Below are 23043 nucleotides of genomic sequence, written 5' to 3'. Positions count from 1 at the left end.
AAGAAAATCACATATCCAGCAGAGGACTGGTATCCAGCATGCACAACAGATCCTCATATGATGTTATTTTGTTCAGCCTATTTCCTTCAGCATCCTGTTATTATAACATTGATCAAAAGCCATAGGAATATAAGTCTTATTTATATCAATTAACCTATGGTGAAATTGGTTTTGTTATGCATTATTTCATTTGAAGTTGCAGAACCTATTAATAATGTTAATACTTACTGTATAATGAACTCTTCAAGCTCAACAGTATAAAAAAACAAGCCAGTAGAAAATGGGCAAAAGATATGAAGAAACATTTCATTGGAGGGGTTATGCAAATGCAAATCATCATTATGGTGATGATTTTTTTTTTTTTTGGATTTTTCTGAAGCTGGAAATGGGGAGAGACAGTCAGACAGACTCCCGCATGCGCCCGACCGGGATCCACCCGGCACGCCCACCAGGGGCGAGGCTCTGCCCACCAGGGGGTGATGCTCTGCCCCTCCGGGGCGTCGCTCTGCTGCGACCAGAGCCACTCTAGTGCATGGGGCAGAGGCCAAGGAGCCATCCCCAGCGCCTGGGCCATCTTTGCTCCAATGGAGCCCTGGCTGCGGGAGGGGAAGAGAGAGACAGAGAGGAAGGAGGGGGTGGAGAAGCAAATGGGCGCTTCTCCTATGTGCCCTGGCCGGGAATCGAACCCGGGTCCCCCGCACGCCAGGCCGACGCTCTACCACTGAGCCAACCGGCTAGGGCTTATGGTGATGATTATTAATGTCAGTCAGGAAAATCAAGATTAAAACTAGCTAAGTATCTATCAGAATGGTTAAGCTGGCTTAGCCCTGACCAGCTGGTTCAGTGATAGAGTGTCAGCCTGGTGTGCAGACATCATCCTGGGTTTGATTCTTGGTCAGGGCACACAAGGGAAGCTACCAACTGTTTCTATCACACTCACTCTCTCCCCCTTCTCTTCTTCTTCCCCTCCTGCAGCCAGTGGCTTAATTGGCCCTTGGCACTGAGAATAGCTTGGTTGGTCAGCAAGTCCACCTCAGGCACTAAAATTAGCTTGGTTGATTCGAGCATCAGCCCCAGTAGGGGTTGCTGAATGGATCCCAGTCGGGGTGCATGCAGGAGGAGGGGAGATAGTCTCACTATCTATTGTCCTTTCACTTAAAAAAAAAAAAAGTTAAAATTTTAAAATGGTGACAACCCCAAATGCTGGTGAGAAGATGCAGAGAAGCTGGATCACTGAATCATTGCTGGCAGCAATATAAAATGATAAAGTCACTCTGGACACATGCAACTACTACACAACCCACCAATCACCCTCTTAGGCATTTATCCCAGAGAAATGAAAAGGAGTGTTTCTACAAAACCTGTACATGAATGTTTATATCAGTTTTATTTGTAACAGCCAAAACCTGGAAACAATGCAGATGTCCTTTACATGGTAAATGGTTAAACTTTGCTTTGTACCATGAAATAGCACTCAGCAATAAAAAGGAACAAACTATTGGTAGAAGCAACAAGTTGCATGACTTTTCAGGGGATTATGCTGGGCAAAAGAAGCCTATCACACAAAAGATTATATATTGTATGATTCCACTCATATAACATTTTTGAAATGATTAAAATTTTAGAAATGGACAACAGATTAGTGATTGTAAAGTGTTAAAAATGGGAACAGGAAAGTAAGAGGGAGAAGGTTTTCACAAAAAGGAAACGAGCATCTTCTCTTTTTGGTACTGTTCAGTATCATTACTATAATGATAGATACATGAAGCTATATAGTAAAACTGTACAGACCTTAATACACGTAAATATACATGCAATAAATACAAGTAAGATGGTAAATTCAAATAAGGGCAGAGGACTGTATAACTGACAGTGTCCTAATTGTGCTATACTATACAGTCATACTCTGCTTAACAATATAGATACATCCTAAGAAATGTATTGTTAGGTGATTTATCACTGTGTGAACATCATACATAGAGTGTATTTATACAAACCTAGATGGTTTAGCCTACTCTATGTCTAGGCTACATAGTGTAGCCAATTGCTCTTAGGCTACAAATCTGCACAGCATGTTATTACATTACTGTACAAAACAACATGAGATTAAATCAAGCACAAGACAAAATGATATAATCAAGAAACATGAGATATATGAGGCTGCTGTCTGGGTAACACAGCATACTGTTTTACAGCAAACTTTTTTTGTTAGTAGAAAGAGTACACTCTAACAATAAAAAGGTATAGTGTAGTAAATATATAAACCAGTAAGTACTGTATACTGAACGTAATTGTATGTGCTATACTTTTTAAAAATCTTTTCTTAGCATTTATATATGCTAACTTTACTCTTGAAGTTCTTGTTTCTTCAGTTCTTTTCTGGGATAGTTTTTCTTCTGTGCAACCTCCTCTTCTGGTTTAGGAGCAGTCTGTTCTTCAATAGGATAATCTCAGTGTGGCAGGGAGAGCTTATGTCTGGGTTAATCTGCCCATTAGTTCTGTAAGGTCTTCATCTCGGGAGCATTGCTCACCTAGATGTGCTCAATGACCAGAAAATTTACATCTAAAACCTTAAGCTCTGCATTTTGAAGCATATGCAGCGAAACATCAGCCAATTGGGGCCACCAATCCTGTGTCCAACCCCATTGTTTGGTCTGGGCATATGTACTAACCCCACCACTGTAAGGACGGAATGGCAGACACTGTTTCTGTAAAGTGACATCCTTCAGATACTTGGTGGCCTTTCAAATATATAATACATATATAATATGTAATACATTCTCTTGAATGTATTACATATATAATATACAATATATATTATATATTCTCTTGAATATATAATACATTCTCTTGATGGCCTGGACAGTTTCATGAGTGTTCTTAAAGATAACAGGAAGATTTGAGCCTCTTAGTTTTGAATGATTTTGTGGGGTTTTCTGAATCAGGTGAATACCAAACTTTTTTTTTTTTTTTTTTTTTTTGTATTCTTCTTAAGTTGGAAACAGGGAGGCAATCAGACAGACTCCTGCATGCACCCATGCACCCGACCAGGATCCACCCAGCATGCTCACCAGGGGGCGATGCTCTGCCCATCCGGGGCGTGGCTCTGTTGCAACCAGAGCCATCCTAGCACCTGAGGCAGAGGCCACAGAGCCATCCTCAGCGCCCGGGCCAACTTTGCTCCAATGGAGCCTTGGCTGCAGGAAGGGAAGAGAGAGACAGAGAGGAGGGAGAGGGGGAGGGGTGGACAAGCAGATGGGCGCTTCTCCTGTGTGCCCTGGCCGGGAATTGAACCCAAGACTCCTGCACGCCAGGCTGACGCTCTACCACTGAGCAAACCGGCCAGGGCCCCAAACCATTTTTAAAGGTCACCTCAGGTCAATATGTATATGCCGTATACTTTTATTAGGACTACCATCATGGTAGGCTATTTTACACCAGCATCACCACAAATATGTGAGTAATCACATTGCTTTACGACACTTGCTTACCTCACTAGGTGACAGTAGTTATTCAGTTCCATAATAGTCTTGTGGAGCCACCATCATAAGTGGTCCATTGTTGAACAAAACATCATTATGTGGCACATGACTATCCTACAATTTTGCAAAATGTTAACCATTACAACCTGGGGTAAGTGTGCAGGGGATCTCTGCATTATTGCTGACAACTGTATGCAAATTTATAATTATCTTTATTAAAAATATCTGAATTAGTAAATTAGAATCCACAAAAATGCAGGTGTTTGATGAGATCAGTTTAGTGATCCTGCAGGAAAAATAATTTGTTAGGTTTTCAGATTTTTATATGACTGATGAACCAGTAGTATATTTTAAAATTTTAATGTCAAAGTAAAACATATTGAACAGAGTGCCCAAAATGTGTATATAAAGAGCTTGTTGGTGAATATAATTTTTTCAGGTTTTCTCTGTCCTCATTTACTCATCTGTAAAATAAAGATTTTACTGTTACAAAAACTAAAACCAGATAAGAGTTTTAAGTCATTGAAGGTATTACTAGATAAAAGCAAATTTAATTACTCATTTCAAGTTTGAAATGGGGCTAATAAATATCCTTTTCATAACATGTATAAGGAGTGACTGCTTATCTGTTCCACAAATTTAGGTATAGAATTACAAACCAGTTTTTCAAGGTGAAAAGAGAAATTTGGGGATGAAAAGAAGAACATTATATAGAGATTAATAACAGAATATGTTAATTCCAAAAATAAATATTAGGTTGAGTCATAAGAAATTGCCTATAATTAACCTTTTGACCTATCAAGTTTTAATCCCATGTGGGTCAGAAAACAGAAGATCTAAAAAGGATTAAATATACATGGATAATATATTAATAATGGATTTTAAAAATAACTTAAGAAATGGATGTAGTGTGTGTGTGTGTGTGTGTGTACATAAGGTGGTGTTGAAACTAGGCTAGTTGCCATAACTTCTGGGCTCCACTCCCACTTGACAAAAGAACAAGATATCTTTAATAGATGCTGAATTTATTGTATATAGTACAGTCTCTAGCTTGTCAAGTAAAGGGATAGATTAAGTTATTGGTTTTCATGAAGTCTCCTTTAATAATTAGTCATATCACCAGAAACCAAGGGATTGTCTTTCCTTGACTTGTTCATGCTTTTTATTACTGTATTTAAATATGATTTTCATGCCCTAGGATATTTTGGCCTTTGTTAATATGTTTTTAATTCAAATGCATGGTTACTGGTTAATTTTTGATTTAAGAAAAATACAATTTACTAAGAAGCTATAACAACTCTAAACTTGTATATGCCTACTAATGTGTGCAAGTATGCATAAAGCAAAAATTACAAGTTTATATAAAACAAATATGTATATAAAAATTACAAGTATATTAGAGAAATAATGAAGACTTAATCATTGTGGGAATTTTCTTATCAGTAATAAATAAACATCAATTAATGAGAGATAGAAAAGTTGCCCTGGCCGGTTGGCTCAGCGGTAGAGCGTTGGCCTAGCGTGCGGAGGACCCGGGTTTGATTCCCGGCCAGGGCACACAGGAGAAGCGCCCATTTGCTTCTCCACCCCTCCGCCGCGCTTTCCTCTCTGTCTCTCTCTTCCCCTCCCGCAGCCAAGGTTCCATTGGAGCAAAGATGGCCCGGGCGCTGGGGATGGCTCTGTGGCCTCTTCCTCAGGCGCTAGAGTGGCTCTGGTCGCAACATGGCGACGCCCAGGATGGGCAGAGCATCGCCCCCTGGTGGGCAGAGCGTCCGCCCCTGGTGGGCGTGCCAGGTGGATCCCGGTCGGGCGCATGCGGGAGTCTGTCTGACTGTCTCTCCCCGTTTCCAGCTTCAGAAAAATGAAAAAAAAAAAAAGAAAAGTTAAATAACAATTTGCAATTTTTACCCAATAAACATTTTAAAATCTACTTTCTGCAGACATAATTTTATATAAAGAAAACAAAACCTTAGAGTCCACCCCAAAACTGGTAGAAACAATAAATACACTAAAGTTACAGGATACAAAATCAGTGTACAAAAATCCATTGCTTTCCTATATATATTATACTAACAATGAAACTTTAGAAAAAGAAAAAAATTTTTTTGCAATTGCAACAAAAAGAATAAAATACCTAGGCATAAACTTAACAGGATGTGAGGAACCTATATACTGACAACTACAAAGTATTATTGAAGGAGATTTTAAAAAGACACAATGAAATGGAAAGATATTTTGTGTTCATAGATTGGAAGAATCAACATAGTTAAAATGGCTCTATTACCCAAAGCAATATACAGATTTAGTGCAGTCCCCATCAAAATCCCAATGTCATTTTTTAAAGAAAACAAACAAGCAGAACAAGCCCCTGGCCTGGTAGCTCAATGGATAAAGCATAATCCCAGCACACCGAGGTTACGAGTTCAGTCTCCAGTCAAGGCACATACAAGAAACAATCAATGAGTACAAAACTAAATGGAACAACTAAATGGAACAAGTTGATACCCCCCTCTCTTTCTTCCTTCCCCCTTCCCGACCATCCCTCTCTTTCCCTTGCCCCCCTTTCTCCCTCTTTTTCAATCAATGGAAAAATAAAATAGAAATAGAACAAAAATCATCATATTTGTATGGAACCACAAAAGACCTTGAGCCAAAGCAGAAAAAAAGAACAAAGGTGGAAGTATCACACTACCTATTCCAAAATATATTATAGAGCTACAATAATCAAAACAACATGGTATTGGCAGAAAAACAGGCACACATACCAGTGGAACAGAATTGAGAACTCAGAAATAAACACATGCATATGGGCAAATAATTTTTGACAAAGGAACCAAAATCACACAATGGAGAAAAGAAAGCCAACTAATGGTTCTGGGAAAATTGGAAAGCCTCATGTAAAAGAATAAAAACTAGACCAGTCTGTGCCCATGCACAAAATTTAATTCAAGGCCCTGGCCAGTTGGTTCAGTGGATAGACCATCAGCCTGGTGTGCAGACATCCCAGGTTCGATCCCTGGTCAGGGCGCACAGAGAAGCAATCACCTGCTTCTCTTAGCCTTCTCTCCCTCTTCTCTCTCTCTTCCCTTCTCACAGCCAGTGGCTCAATTGATTTGAGTGTGGGCCCCAGGCGCTGACGATAGTTTGTTTAGTCCATGCATTGGCCTTAGGGACTAAAAAAAGCTCAGCTGATTCAAGCATCAGCCCCAGACGGGATTGCCAGGTGAATCTCAGCCATGCAGGAGTATGTCTATCTCCCGTCCTCTCACTTTAAAAAAAAGGAAAGAAAAAAAAAAGGAAAGGAAAATAATTCTAAATGGATCAAAGACCTAAATATAAGATCTGGGACAATAAATTACATAGAAGAAAACATAGGTACTAAATTTTTGGACCTTGGGCAGAAAGAACATTTTTACCCTAAAAACAAAGGAAGTAAAAGCAAAAATAAATGAGTAGAACTGTATATCAAACTAAAAAGCTCTATACAGCAAAAGAAACCACCAACAAAATAAAAATGCAACCAACCTAATGAGAATTGATATTTGCAAACAACAGCTGCGATGAAGGGTTAATATCCAAAATATGTCAAGAACTCATGCAACTCAGCACCAAACAAACAATACAATTAAAAAATGGGTAGAAGGCCCTGGCTGGATAGCTCAGTTGGTTAGAGCATCATCCCAACATTGCAGATTTGATTCCCCTATCAGGGCACATACAAGAATCAGCTGGTGATGGCATGGATAAGTGGAGCAGCAGATCGATGTTTCTTTCTCCCCCTCCCTTCCTCTCTTTCTAAAAAAAATAATACAGTAAAAAATGTGTAGAGAACTGGAACAGACACCTCTCCCAAAAAGACATACTAATGCCAACAGCTATATGAAAAGATGTTCAACTTGACTGGCTATTAGGGAAATGCAAATCAAAGCTACAATGAGATACCACCTCACACCTGTCAGAATGGCTATTAACAAGACAGGTAATAACAAGCTTTGGAGAGGCTGTGGAGAAAAAGGAACCCTCATTCACTGCTGGTGGGAATGTAGACTGGTACAGCCACTATGGAAAACAGTATGGTGGTTTCTCAAAAAATTAATAGAATTACCATATGACCCAGCAATCCCTCCACTGAGTATCTAGCCAAAAAACTCAAAACCGTTTATTTGCAAAGATATATGCACCCCTATGTTCACTGCAGCATTATTCACGGTGGCCAAGACATGGAGACAATCAGAGTGTCCTTTGAATAGAGGATTGGATAAAGAAAATGTGATACATATATACAATGGAATACTACTCAGCCATGAGAAGAGATGAAATACTGCCATTTGCGACAACATTGATGGACTTTGAGAGTATTATGCTAAGCAAAATAAGTAAGTCAGAAAAACCTAAGAACCATATGATTGCACTCATATGTGGGATATAGAACTGAAACTCATAGACATAGTCAATAATATCGTGGGAAGGGTTTACCAGAGGGAAGGGGGTAGGTGGTAGTAAAGGGAAAACAGGGCCAAATATATTTATGGTGATGGAAGATGATTTGACTGTTGGGCACACAGTGCAATATAGAGATCATGTGTCATAGATATGTACACTTGAAACCTAAATGATCTTATAAACCAATGTCACCCCAATAAATGTAATAAAAGGGGTAGATTCCTTGCACATTTGAAAGTTGGGTTTTAAGATAGTATAAAGCTGTAGTTTCCAAAGAGGGAAACTACACATGGGGCTCCCTGTACTCAAAGGGACACCTTGGGATAGTCTAAATTTTTAGAGAAACAGTGATAATTTAACATCTTTCAGATACCACAGATCTATTCAATCTTGAAGTAGTTCACAATATTTAAACATTAGATTGCACTACATTCCTTCCCAAAAAAATGACTTAAGTTGTTTGGATCTAACCACTTGATGATAAACTTTTAGGTGCTTTCTTTGGCCTACATTGTGGACTGACAAATTTCAGGAAACTTTGGTATAAAGCAGATGTCATCTAATTTCAGAGTGTTGTCAGACTGTATTCTTGGATCACAGTACAGTTAAATTAGAAATCAGTGAATAAGATAGTTACAAAGACCTCATAATTGTTAAAAATAAAGTACTTCTAAATATCTTTGGCATCAAAGAGATCCTAATGGAAATTAGGAGTACCCAGAAATAAACAATAGGAAAAATATTACGTTAGAACCTGGGGAATGCAGTTAAAGGGGTATTTCACAAAAGACATTTGTAGCAAGTAGAACAAATGACAATCGAAATTTTAAAGGTATATTAATTTATATGTAGCAGAAGTTTTGAAATATTAGTACATCACTTAGTTTTTGCTCATTTCAAAGCTAAGTGACATAAAATAATAGCCATTTCATTCAGCTGATAATTCTATGGGTTGGCATAGTAGTTCTGGTCTGGGCCAGTTCAACTGATTTCTGTGAACTTCCTCATTCCATCTCTGATCAGTTGGTGAGTCAGTTGATGACCTAGATGACCTAAGATGGTCTCACTTAAGTTTCTGGCTGTTGGCTGTGACTTTGGTTGTCTTCCACATACCCTCATCCTCCACCAGACTAGCACAGTGTTGTTCACATGGTTCTGAATTGTAAGAGCAAGAGCAGCAAGAGAAGACATGCTCAGATGTGTAGGTCCATTTGTTTTATGTCCCATTTCCAAAGCACATTACACAGCCACACCTAGAATCAGTGCAAAATCAGACTACCCTGAGGCATGGATATAGGAAGGGGAATTACAGATATTTCTGCAAAGTCTTAACACAATTTGAATATGAACAATTTTATGCCAATATATTTAAAACTTATATGAAATAGACAATTTACTAATAGGAAAAAATAAAAATAATTTACCCAGTCAACCTAAGAATAAATAAAAAACCTGAATAGATCTAAAAATAAGGGAAGAGATATCAGTAGTTACAAATTTAACCTTTCTCACCCACCTGAAAAAGAAAATGTAACCTTACAAATTGAACTCCAGCAAGCATTCAGGAACAGATCATTTTAGCCTTATTAAATTATTTCAGAGAAAGTAGAGGGAACATTTCCCAGCTCATTTTATGAGGCTAGCAAAATTATGGAGAGAAGCAGATGGTCACTTCTCTTGTGTGCATTGACCAGGAATCAAACCTGGGATATCCATATGCCGGGCCGATGCTCTATCTATTAAGCCAATTGGCCAGGGCCTTTGAAACTTTTAAAATAGATAAAATTTGAAAATACAGGGGGTCCTCGGGTTATGACACAGTTTCATTCCAGCGACAGTGATGTAACCCGGATTTTGCTGTAAATTGAACCACACCCATACTTGTGCTTTTAACAGTCCAAGATGGCGTAGGTAAGCATACTAAGGAATGTCCAATCCCTCACTCATATGCCACCTTACTGTTATTCCTCCGCCATATGCAGCCAAACTAGTTCACCCACGTAGTCCTTTAGTATGGTGCTAACAGCATAAGCCAAAACACTCGCATCTCAATTTTTTAAGTTTTTATGGGAATGAGCATCGTAAACTCAAAATGACCTATGTCAAGACTGTCATTACCCAAGGACCTCATGTGTTAAAAATTATAATAGATTTCAAAATTAACTATGCTATAAATTACAAAATACAGTGCACAGGGTTGTTTTTTTAAAAAGAAAATTTCAAACTTGAGGTATGAAATTCAAATTTGTAAGAAAACACATACAGCCTCATCCCCCTAGTTTCATTGATTGTTTCCATTTCCCATATTTGTGAGAAGTGAGAAGCAGGGAAGCAGAGAGACAGACTCCTGTGTGCGCCCAACCAGGATCCACCTGGCAAGCCCACTAGGGGGTGATGCCCTGCCCATCTGGGGAATTGCTTTGTTGCAACCGGAGCCATTCTAGTGCTTGAGGTGGAGGCCATGGAGCCATCCTCAGCGCCCAGGGCAACTTTGCTAATGGAACCTTGGCTGAGGGAGGGGAAGAGAGAGCTAGAGAGAGGATAGGGTGGAGAAACAGCCGCTTCTCTTGTATGCCCTGGCCAGGATTTGAACCCGGGACTTGTACATGCTGGGCTGACGCTGTACCACGGAGCCAACCAGCCAGAGCTGATTCTTTTTCTAATTTAAATATACACATGCACACACATTTTTTTTTCTTGAACCAGTTAAGTTGCAAGCACTATGCTTATTACCCTTAATATTTCATATTTCATTAAAAAGTCCTACATAATCACAGTGTACTTGTCAGATTATCATAGATAAATTTTTACTATCTAATCCATAGACCCAGTTCATTTCTTCTAGTTATTCCCAGTACGTAATATACTTTCTAAAGCCAACATCCACTCCCGGATTAAACATTGCAGTTCTTGTTGTTACTTCAGTCTCCTTCATACCAACAGTTACTCAGTCTTTATCTTTTGAAGAGTGCAGACTAGCTTTTTGTAGAATGACGGGATTGGGTTTGACTTTCTCAGGTGGTGGTGATTATTATTTTGGTCAGGAATGTTGTTTTCTCAGTGCATTGGACTGGAGGGCACAGTGTTGATTTGTCCCTTACCCGTGATCATAAACTTTGTTATGAACTGTCTGCCAGGTTTTCCTCCTGTAAATTAATAAGTATTTTATAAGAAGCCACCTGAGACTATTAAATATCAATGCATGAATTTTAATATTTGTAAGAACTGTTAATTTAAAAATAATGTAAAACTGATTTTTTGAAGTTACTGAAGTATGCTATCATATAAGTACAAATTGCTAATCTCCAGATTACCATGTATACATATAAACATCACTTTGTTTAAAGATGCTTACACATACATAGTACAAAAGTAGATGCCATGCAGTAAGCCAGTAAGCTTCACCTATAGATATATTTCTAGTTTTAACTTTCTATTTGATATACATCTTAAATCAATATTAATGCTTCAGAAACTATTATAATTAAACACTTCTGTAAATATTGTATTGAAAACTAGATAGTATACCCTTTGAAATTTTAAGTTGAAAAGCATCTTATAAATCATTTATTTGATCTTGATCTAACTTGTTTTGGCTTAATTCTGTAGATAAATAAAAATTTATAGAAAATTGATGATTTACCCAAAGTTATCTATTATATGAAATGGTACGGGTTGCCATTACAAACAGTTGAAATCTCATAAAAAGTGAAAATATATTTGCTAGTAGAGAAATGTTTTGTAAAAGCCAGATAGCAAGAGTTTAAATCTGAGATTATGACATGTAGGTGGCATTTATGGTGGTGAATTTCTATTCCCAACAGTCCCAACAAGCAGACTGTAATGTGATGCACTGAACTCTTTCCCATTAAGCTGACTTCCTAATAAATTGCTTCAGGCAGCCATTAGCAGTAAGTAGATGAAAGATAGTATATTAGTTGATATATATTTTTTATAGTAATAATACATCATCCCCAAGTTCAATTCTTCACTAAAGATTGGGAATAATGTTATTAAAACAGTTGGTGCTTATTAAATAGTGTATGAAATCTGCACTGTAGTCTGTTAATCTTCTTGCCTAATCCAGAATGTGGCCTGTCATTGGTTTGCAGTATGCACACTTAATTCATATTATCCTATGTAGAGAGCCAATTTGTTTCACAATTGCTTAATAAAATTTAAACAGTTTTAATGGGGATTTTTATTAACAGTACTTCCTAACTATTTATTGGTTGCATTTCAGAACAAAAGAGATGAACACTTACTGAAAAAAAGGAATGTTCCCCAAGAAGAAAGTTTAGAAGATTCAGATGTTGATGCTGATTTTAAAGCAGTAAGTTATCTTGTTCTTATAAAATGTTTTAAAAATAAATTTTATAATATCCAGAAAACTTTATTTTTAATCTAAGATCAGTTGTACAATGATAATTAAGGTATTAACTTCAGTAAAGTATTTAATAAATATAGTTTTGCTAAAAACTCTGCTGAACTATCTTTTTTCTTTTTAAGCAAAATGTAACACTAGAAGCTATATTGCAGGTATGTTACTAATTTAATATTTTTATTTTAAAATATTTTGAAATTGATTTTTTTTTAATTTCTGAAATTTACATTTGGTGTTGCAGAATGCCACAAGTGATAACCCCGTGGTGCAGTTGAGTGCTGTCCAGGCTGCAAGGTAAATATTAATTTATCCAGAGAGAGGAATTAGGTTACATATAAGGTTTCTTTTTCTATAAGTTTTGCATTGTTATTTCTGTGTTATTTCACAGTTAGAAAATTATAACAGTTTATTATATCTTTTTCTTCTAGAAAACTATTATCCAGTGACAGAAACCCACCAATTGACGACCTAATAAAATCTGGGATTTTACCAATTCTAGTCAAATGTCTAGAAAGGGATGATAAGTAAGTATGGATATGATTCCCTGTTCACTTTTTTTAGTTAACTGAAAATTTAAGATTGTTATTTAACCAAGGGGTTTGGTTTGGTTTTGCACTTATTATCTTTTTTATTTGTTACACATTTTTATATAATTATTCTGTGATTATATTCAACAGACCTAAAGTGCTTCTCTTTTTTGTTTATGAAGTATGCATATATTTTCTAGGAAAATTTTAGCTTCTGTTTATTTTTTCTAACTTATCTCAAATATTTAGAGTATTTATTTGTTAGTGTTTTTTTAAGTAATATTTTAAAACAACTCAAATAGCGTTTGAGTCACTCTTTGCTTATGAGTCTATAAATAGATTAACCTCATGACTGAGTCAATGTGAATGGTTTCTAGAACTGAGTAGCTCTTTCTTGGTAATATTCTAGCTGATTCACTTATCCTCTTCAAAGTCTTTAACTTTGATTAACTTCAAAGAACTTCAACCACAAATAATTGTCCAGCATCATGGCTTTTATTTGTGTAAATTAAAAATAAGAAGGCTGATTATACTTTTCCAGAATAGAAAGGAAAAAAATAGCACTTTGAGGTACTGGTCCCATTTCTGCTAGTGTTTAGAGATATTCTGGCATGCTGTATCTTAAACCTCATTAATTTGAATTAACTGGAGAGAATGTAAGTTTGAACTCCAAAAACTTGAGAACAAATGCTAGTTTTGCATTTTAGAACATTTAAGCAGAATTTGGGCTGTTTTGCTAAATGTTGTCTAAGTAGTTTTCAGTTGAATGGATAAAAATAATGGTTTATAAATGTTGCCACTAAGGAGTTTCCACTGTGGGCCACAGCCTCCCCTCGAAAAGCCCTTAACATGTTACTTTAATACTATCATGTATATTTTCTTTAACAAGATTTATTTAAGTAAAAATAAGTTTTACTTCAGGCTATTCTAAAAAACATTCTGTTCTACCTTTAGAGCCCTCTTTTTGTTCTTGATCTGTTTTTCTTTCTTCAGTATTTTCTTTCCAGTTTTTGCCATAAACTGAGTGTGTGAGTGTGTCTATGAAGCATAGCATGCATACAGAAAAAAATGATTTAAAAAAATGTACAGACCTGTGTTGTAACTACTACCCAAAGCAAAAATAGAAAATTGTCAGTGGATTCTATCATGAGAAATTGTTTTATAATATAAAAGACCGTAGACTTGGGGCCCCGGTTTAAATCCAGGGTTTGCTGTTGACTAGAACCCAATTAATTGGCTTTTGAGCCTCAGATACCCTCATCTATAAAAATTAGGGGGTGGAGCAGTCCTGGTACCACAGAGAAGTGGGGCTACTGGGTTGACTTAGGTTCGCTGTACAGACCAGCTAGCTCCACCTTATCGAAGGTTTCCTTTAAGATCACGCTGACATCGAACCCATGGCTGCCATACAAAGTACTCAGTGTTCCCAAAAGTATACAGTAGTCTTAAAGTTTGCAGCAGAAGAATTTAAAGTGTATGCAGCAGCAAGTGCAATTACTACCAATGATGGATTAGAAATAAATCCTGCATAGACTATTGGAAATGTTTTCTAAAGCGTGATTCAGAACTGTGAATAATTCCTAGAAACTGTGTTGGAAGTTCATACCAGCTACTTGGAAGATAGAATTACCTTTCTTTCTTTGCCAGTTGAATTTATTGGGGTGACATTGGTTAATAAAGTTATGTAGGTTTCAGATGTACAGTTCTATAACACATCATCTGTATATTTTATTGTATGTTCACCACCCTAAGTCAAGTCTCCTTTTTTATTACCTGTTATTCCCCCGTTATCCTTTTCTGCTTCCTCCTGACCACTTTTCCCTCTGGTAATCACCATACTATTTTCTGTGTCTACCAGTGTGTTTTTTCTTTGCTTAATCCAGGGGTAGTCAACCTTTTTATACCTACTGCCCACTTCTGTATCTCTGTTAGTAGTAAAATTTTCTAACTGCCCACCGGTTCCACAGTAATGGTGACTTATAAAGTAGGGAAGTAACTTTACTTTATAAAATTTATAAAGCAGAGTTACAGCAGTTAAAGCATATAATAATAATTACTTACCAAGTACTTTATGTCGGATTTTCGCTAAGTTTGGCAGAATAAATCTTTATAAAACAACTTACTATAGTTAAATCTATCTTTTTATTTATACTTTGGTTGCTCCGCTACCGCCCACCATGAAAGCTGCAATGCCCATTAGTGGGCGGTAGGGACCAGGTTGACTACCACTGGCTTAATCCCTCTGCTTTTTCACCCAGCCTGATGAGTGGATAAAAAAGCAATGGTATATTTATACAATGGAATACTATTCAGCCATTAAAAAAAGGTTATCTTTCAAAAAAATATTGGAGTAGAGCGTCGGCCTAGCGTGCAGAGGACCCGGGTTCGATTCCCGGCCAGGGCACACAGGAGAAGCGCACATTTGCTTCTCCACCCCTCCGCCGCGCCTTCCTCTCTGTCTCTCTCTTCCCCTCCCACAGCCAAGGCTCCATTGGAGCAAAGATGGCCCGGGCGCTGGGGATGGCTCTGTGGCCTCTGCCCCAGGCGCTAGAGTGGCTCTGGTTGCAACATGGCGACACCCAGGAGGGTCGCAACATTGCGACGCCCAGGATGGGCAGAGCATCGCCCCCTGGTGGGCGTGCCGGGTGGATCCCGGTCGGGCGCATGCGGGAGTCTGTCTGACTGTCTCTCCCTGTTTCCAGCTTCAGAAAAATGCAAAAAAAAAAAAAAAAAAAAAAAATTGGAATATTGGTAATGTTGTAAAACTGAAATCAGTCATATAAAATACTATGAAAATACCAATGTTTGATGAAATAATGAAAGATGACTCTGTCCTTTCTTGTTATTCCTACTCCTTTTTAAAAATTTTTTATTGATTTTTTGAGAGACAGGGAGAGGGAGGGAAAGGGGAAGGGAAACATTCATTTGTTGTTCTACTCAGTCATGCACTTTTTTGGTTGCTTCCCATGTGTGCCCTGACCAGGGATTGAACCTTGTCATTTCGGGACGACACTCTTGACCAACAGAGTTAACCGGCAAGGGCCTGTTATTCCCATTTCTCATGTGAAGAGGGAATGCTTATACATTGTGGATATCATCTCCACAGAACATCTTTGCTACCTCACAGCACACACAGCTAGTTCATTAAGGATGAGGAGGGTGGGGTAAATGGATTATCCAACTACATTTTGTTACGGGAGGATATTTCTGATCATTCTTTCTAAGAACATGTAGAAAATGAAAATGTATTGAATTTATAGAAACTAAATAAAAAGTGGTTGTGAGGAATGGAAATAATATACACAAAATATTAACAACATCAAGTTTATAATGTTTATTGTTTACTAAGAGCCAAATTTTTAAAACTTAAACATATAAGTAGGTACATTCCTTATCGAGATAGCGCCCGCAAGTGGTATTTTATGGAAGAGCGACATGTGGCTCGCGAGCCTCAGTTTGCCGACCAGAGTCTTAGAAGGTTGTCTGGCTTTATAATTTGATTTTTTACATCTTTCTTTTATTCTCAATTAATGCCCTTACTTCCAGTATTTTGCCAAACCATCTAGTTTAGCTTAATAACCTTTTGTCCTTCCATTCTGGGATAGCATAAACTGTCTTATCATCTTTGATTTTATTGTTCTTTTACTTCTCCTCTGTTTCTGATACCCTCTTATTCTCTGCCTTTTGCCAAAATTCATTATGTAGTTCTTGCCTTTTATTGTTTTCTTATATGTTCCATCTCTTTAACTTCAGTGCTTGCTGTATCTCATTTATTTTCTTCAAATGTTTTTCTTCTTGAATCTTGCTAACCTTTTGACACTACCAACCTCAGTCTCTTTTTCAATATCTATAGTGTTCTTCTGCATCCCTATCCTTTGGCCCGCCTTTGCTTTTTTCACTACCACCGCCTTCTATCTTAGTACAGTGTGTCCGTAAAGTCATGGTGCAGTTTTGACCTGTCACAGGAAAGCAACAAAAGACGATAGAAATGTGAAATCTGCACCAAATAAAAGGAAAACTCTCCCAGTTTCATACCTATTCAGTGCAGTTCAATGTGGGCTCATGCACAGATTTTTTAGGGCTCCTTAGGTATCCCATATAGCAGCGGTTCTCAACCTGTGGGTCGCGACCCCTGTGTTTTGGTCGTTTGACCCTCGCCAGGGTCACGCCCCACAGGTTAAGAACCGCTGCCGTATAGCCTCTACAGACTCGTCACTGACTGATGGCCTACCAGAATGGGGTTTCTCCACCAAACTGCCGGTTTCCTTCAACTGCTTATCCATCGAGTAATGTTATTCCTATGCGGTGGCGCTTCGTTATAAACGCGCCAATATTCACGTTGCACTTTGGTCACGGATTCCAATATAGTGAGCCACAGAACACACTGAACTTTCCTCTGTACTGTCCACATCTCGACTGGCATGGCCGTGGGCTGCTCCACTGTATACACGGTGTTACGTCATCATCTGCGCATGCGCACATGCTGCCACATCATCCTACAGAAACTGGGAGGGTTTTCCTTTTATTTGGTGCAGATTTCACATTTCTATAGTCTTTTGTTGCTTTCCTGTAACCAGTCAAAAGTGCACCATGACTTTAAGGACACATTGTATTTTGTTTAAAGGATTTCTGTTCTTTCAGCTATTTATTCTTACTTAATGTGGATAATTCCCTTTTAACAGATCTCCTTTACACCAGCCTTTGACCTTTTTAAAGTCATTCTGTGTAGCATGGCCTCCACCATTTTTTTGAGCTTTTCAGTAGCATTCTATATTTAGTGTATCCATAGAATAAATTTCAAGTTCTGAAGCTTGGAGTTGATTTCTCCCTCTTCCACCCTCACACCACCAAAACACACACATATCTTTAGATAACCTACCCTTCCAGTTTCATCCCCTATTATATTTTGGTGGCGTTGGCATACTTCCTTGGCTTCAGCTCTCGTGATATAGCCATCTATACACATAATGATCATTCATACATGATACTTTTATTTGTATTTCCAGTTGTCAGTGCCTTTCTTTCTTTCTTTCTTTCTTTCTTTCTTTCTTTCTCCATCTTTTATTTAAATGCTTATTTTATTGATTTGAGAGAGAGAGAGACAGAAACATCAATCTGCTCCTCTATGTGTCATGACCAGAGATCAAACCAGAGACCTCTGGCTTCTCTTTATCCATCTTTGAAAAGCTGGTTGTGTTTACTTTCTTTATGATGTCTCTTCCATCATTATTTCAAATTATTATGATCTCATCCTTTCAGCAAAATTACGCAGCCTAGTACTATCTCCAGTGTGTAAAGCAGATGGTATAGAGTCAGATGGGATCCTATCTTTAAGACCAGTGTAGAAGCTTTGGCAGTATATTCAAGTGAGATTATAAGGGCCTCAACTAGCACAGTGATATTAGAAGTGATGCTATAAATATAAGAAATATCATATTTAGGAGATAAAATTGATAGGACTTAATAGATTAGATGTTTGTGGAAGAGAAAGGAGCCAAGAAAAGAAAAAATGAATGACTGGCTAAATGTTGCAACTGCCAGTGAATATAAAAATGTATGTAGTGACAGATTTTGGGAGCCAGAAAGATTCATGTGGAGATAACCCACAGGCTGTTGGATATAACAAGGTGAAATCCAGGGGCAAGGTAAAGGATAACCATACAGATCTGCAGGTCATAAATTTAAGTGGGAATTTGTGCCTGAAGATTTTTATTGTTTTTTACAGTCCTTCATTACAGTTTGAAGCTGCTTGGGCATTAACTAATATAGCATCAGGAACTTCTGCACAGACTCAAGCTGTTGTACAATCTAGTAAGTAAATTAGCTTCCTTACTCCCTGAACCTTTTTTTTTTTTTTACATAAAAACAAGGAAGTAGAGTTTTATTATACTTTCATTTTGTAACATTTTTAAACTGGTGAATTTTATAAGTTACATTGACATTTTCCCCATAGGTATCATTAATCTATCATTAAATAATTTTTATTGTGGTTACTAAAATGTGAATAGTTTTATTTTGGGAGGTAAAGACCATCTAGTAACAGGTTTTAAAATTTCTGTTTCTGAAACCTCTAAACAGTACTGAGTGGCTTATGCCTCTTAGCCTGTAACACATATATTTTTTAAAATATGCCTACCTCAAGGTGGGATAACGGTTATTAATATGTTGGCCAATCTAATGAAAGCTTTTTGGAAAAAAGTAGATGTCACCAAGTATTGTTAAAATGTGGGACACTAAACTGACTTTAGGTGGTACTCAAGATGGTGCTAAGTAATATGTGATATAGCAGTAAGTACATTGAATCAGGTAATGAGAATACTAGACTCAATTTTTTTTCAGCTATTTTGATAATGTCTAGGAAACAGTTTCCAGTTAGATGTTGGTTATTACAGAAAAGGAACAGATTTTTTTGGTTATCTTCTATTTGCTGTGATACTGATATATTCATAAAGATGAAAAATAAAATTAGTTAAATGTGAGTGAATTGAAACCCTCATACATTGCTGGCAAGAATATGAAATCGTGCAGCCTTTTTAGAAAAACATTTTATCTCAAAAGGTTAATCATAGAGCTCATCTGGCCCTGCAGTTCCACTGCTAGATGGAACCAAAAGATGCGAAACATGTCCACACAAAGGCTTGTACACAGATGTTTGCAGCAGCATTACTCAAAATAGCCCCAAAATGTAAATAACCCCAGTATCCCTTAATGAGTAGAGTGAGTAAGCAAAATGTGATACACTATTGAATACTATTCAACAGTTAAAAAGAATGAAATACGGATACATGCTATAACAAGGATGAACCTTTAAAACTTTATGCTAGGTGAAAGGAACACACAAAACACACAAAACATAATTTTATCTACATGAAATGTTTAAAATATGGAAGTCTCTGGAGAAAGGAAGCAGATTGAATGGTTGCCTTGGACTGGGGGAGTAGACAGCAGGATGCTGTAGATGTGAGATTCTTTTGGAGATGATAGAAATGTAAAATTAGATTGTGGTGATAGTGGCACAGCTCTGTATAAATGCTAAAAGCCATTGAATTGTACACTTAAGTAAATTATATTGTATATAAATTACCATATTTCCCCATGTATAAGACACTTCCATATAGAAGATGCACCTTAATTTAGGGTCTAAAATTTGAAGAAAAAAAATGTATACATAAAGTTACTGAACTCAAGTTTTATTCATCATAAAATTCATAAAACTCCTCAGCCATGCAAAAGAGCGGGAAATGCAAATAAAAAAAACCTACAACCACTGTATAAGATGCACCCAGGATTTAGGCCCCAAATTTTTTGAAAAAGGGTAAATCTTATACATGGGGAAATGTGGTATATCTCAGTGAAGTTGTTATAGGTATTATCACTCAATTTAAATGTTAAGTAAGTAATACAGGCAGTTCAGAGATACAGCAAAATATCCCAGAGGTAGTATGCTACTGACCGTAATTTACAGGAAAGTGATCAGGTTTCTGCTTAGTTTTCTACCTGGAATGAGTATAATACTAGTATTTTAGAATTTGGGTTAACATGTAAGGTATATAAAGCATAAGGATTGTAAGAACAAAATTATTTTAAAGTATAAGGTAGACCTAATATAGGAATAATCAGTTCTTTAGTTAATCCCAAATCAGCAATTGGGATTACATTAACTAAAGCATTTTAATATAAGGTTATGCATTTGGTGTAGAAACTCTTTATTTAATTTTGCATTATAGGCCAATTTTTTAGTGAATTATAGGAAAAATTTGCTGCTGTTTGCTTTTAGTTAATGATAAAATAGCAACTTTTATATACTGTTAATTTGGTGTGTTACTTGAATATTATTACTAGGGGAAAATACTAAAGTAGATTATTTTGGGATTAAAAATATTTGCCCCATTTGTTCAATTTAGTGAACTATAATTGGGCAACTGTGATGTGCCAGGTTTAGTATATTTTATCAGCTTATTTAGGCTTAAAAATCTATAAACATCAACATTTTGCTGTCTAAATATCAGTTTTCTTGTATTATAGATGCTGTTCCTCTTTTTCTGAGACTTCTCCATTCACCACATCAGAATGTTTGTGAACAAGCAGTATGGGCTTTGGGAAACATCATAGGTAAATTGCATTTAGGTTTGAAAAGATTTCAATTAAGAATCTTAATTAACTTTTTTCCTACATTAGCATAGCCATTACATACTATGTTTCCTCTAATTTTAACATGGGTTGACTATCTTTTTGCCTCATAAGTACTAATTTAAAATGGTACCTCTTTGAAACAGATATGCAATTTGCTATCATGGTTAAATTTGTGTCCCCCCAAACCAAAATCTGGAGAAATAGCAACCCTTGATGCCCTTGACTAATGGTGAGGAAACATAGAACGTCAGTGTCCCAACATAAGCCATTGCATACATTTCAGACTTTCTCATCCTGAATGTAATTTTTTTTTTAAATACAATTTTCATTTCTGTAGGTGATGGTCCTCAATGTAGAGATTATGTCATATCACTGGGAGTTGTCAAACCTCTTCTGTCCTTCATCAATCCCTCCATTCCCATCACCTTCCTTCGGAACGTCACATGGGTCATTGTCAATCTCTGCAGGAATAAGGACCCCGCACCGCCCATGGAGACAGTTCAGGAGGTAAATGAAGAATTGCAAAGGCCAGATGGTATATTTTCCCAATGTTTATGCTTTAGATTTTCATGCACAGGGAATGTAATTATGCATATATTCGTTTCATTGCAGGTATGAGATTTTTAAAGTAACATGTCATTTAATTTTTGACTCCTGTGAAAAAGTATCTTCTGTCACCTGAAAGAATGTCAGTCCACCCTGATTCTTACTTTTTAATGACTATTTTCATTAAAAAATATTAACAAATACAAAAGGAGAAAATAAAATCTTAAAGTTTTTTGCTTTTTTTTTAATGCTTATTTTATTGATTTTAGAGAGAGGAAGGAAGAAAGCAGGAAAGACAGGAACAAATGATCCTGTATGACAGGGGTCCCCAAACTACGGCCCGTGGGCCACATGCGGCCGCGTGAGGCCATTTATCCAGCCCCCGCTGCACTTCCGGAAGGGGCACCTCTTTCATTGGTGGTCAATGAAAGGAGCACATTGACCATCTCATTAGCCAAAAGCAGGCCCATAGTTCCCATTGAAATACTGGTCAGTTTCTTGATTTAAATTTACTTGTTTTTTATTTTAAATATTGTATTTGTTCCCATTTTGGTTTTTTGCTTTAAAATAAGATATGTGCAGTGTGCACAGGGATTTGTTCATAGTTTTTTTTATAGTCCGGCCCTCCAATGGTCTGAGGGACAGTGAACTGGCCCCCTGTGTAAAAAGTTTGGGGACCCCTGCTGTATGAGCTCTGACTGAGGATTGAACCAGCAATCTTTGTCCTTAGGGACGATTCTTTTTTTTTTTTTTTCCTGAAGCCAGAAACGGGGAGAGACAGTCAGACAGACTCCTGCAAGCGCCTGACCAGGACCCACCCGGCTCGCCCACCAGGGGCGACGCTCTGCCCACCAGGGGGCGATGCTCTGCCCCTCCGGGGCGTTGCTCTGCCAAGACCAGAGCCACTCCAGCGCCTGGGGCAGAGGCCAAGGAGCCATCCCCAGCGCCTGGGCCATCCCTGCTCCAGTGGAGCCTCGGCTGCCGGAGGGGAAGAGAGAGACAGAGAGGAAGGAGGGGGGAGGGGGTAGAGAAGCAAATGGGTGCTTCTCCTATGTGCCCTGGCCGGGAATCGAGGGACAATTCTTAAACCAACTAATCTATCCAGTCAGGGCAAAAATTTTAAAGTTTTATTACTACATTGCGTTGTTGGTTTAACACTAAAAAAATAAGGGATTGCTACAGATTAAAACTAGTGTACTTATTATATGCAAATGTTCTTGAGTGAATTTGCATTAAGTCCAATTGAAATTTCCCTGACTTCTGACAAAATTAGTGTTCTTGATTGTGACATATGGTACTTAGTGTTATATCTACAATTAAAACAAAGTAAAAACATTTTTATTTACATTTAATTTATAAACAGATTTGAGTATTTTAAGTTTTTAAAAATTCTCCATAACCTTTAATCACTTGATTTTGTAGAGAAACGTTGACTCTGAATCGTTATAATTGACATCTTTTGGTGGCTTCTGCTACCTTTTGCTGTTATGGAAAGAATATTTAGTGTGATTCTCCTCTTAGAGTTAAA

The 23043-nt window shown here is 37.3% G+C and overlaps 1 protein-coding gene and 1 pseudogene across 1 annotated transcript in view; both read left to right on the top strand.

Annotated features, from left to right (window-relative positions):
- KPNA3 (karyopherin subunit alpha 3) overlaps nt 1-23043 on the top strand; it is a 105125-nt gene that overhangs the window by 58578 nt on the left and 23504 nt on the right. Inside the window, exons 3-9 of the mRNA XM_066234927.1 lie at nt 12169-12258; nt 12435-12464; nt 12551-12603; nt 12738-12833; nt 18562-18647; nt 20862-20948; nt 21307-21476. Coding sequence (XP_066091024.1) covers nt 12169-12258; nt 12435-12464; nt 12551-12603; nt 12738-12833; nt 18562-18647; nt 20862-20948; nt 21307-21476 — 612 coding nt within the window. The remainder of the gene's footprint in view (nt 1-12168; nt 12259-12434; nt 12465-12550; nt 12604-12737; nt 12834-18561; nt 18648-20861; nt 20949-21306; nt 21477-23043) is intronic.
- On the top strand, nt 13185-14460 carry LOC136308333 (ubiquitin-fold modifier 1 pseudogene; annotated as a pseudogene).

Source organism: Saccopteryx bilineata, chromosome 6 (genome assembly GCF_036850765.1).
Source record: "Saccopteryx bilineata isolate mSacBil1 chromosome 6, mSacBil1_pri_phased_curated, whole genome shotgun sequence".
NCBI lineage: Eukaryota > Metazoa > Chordata > Mammalia > Chiroptera > Emballonuridae > Saccopteryx > Saccopteryx bilineata.
The sequence above is the reverse complement of the archived record's forward strand: the minus strand, read 5'-3'. Positions and strand labels throughout refer to the sequence as shown.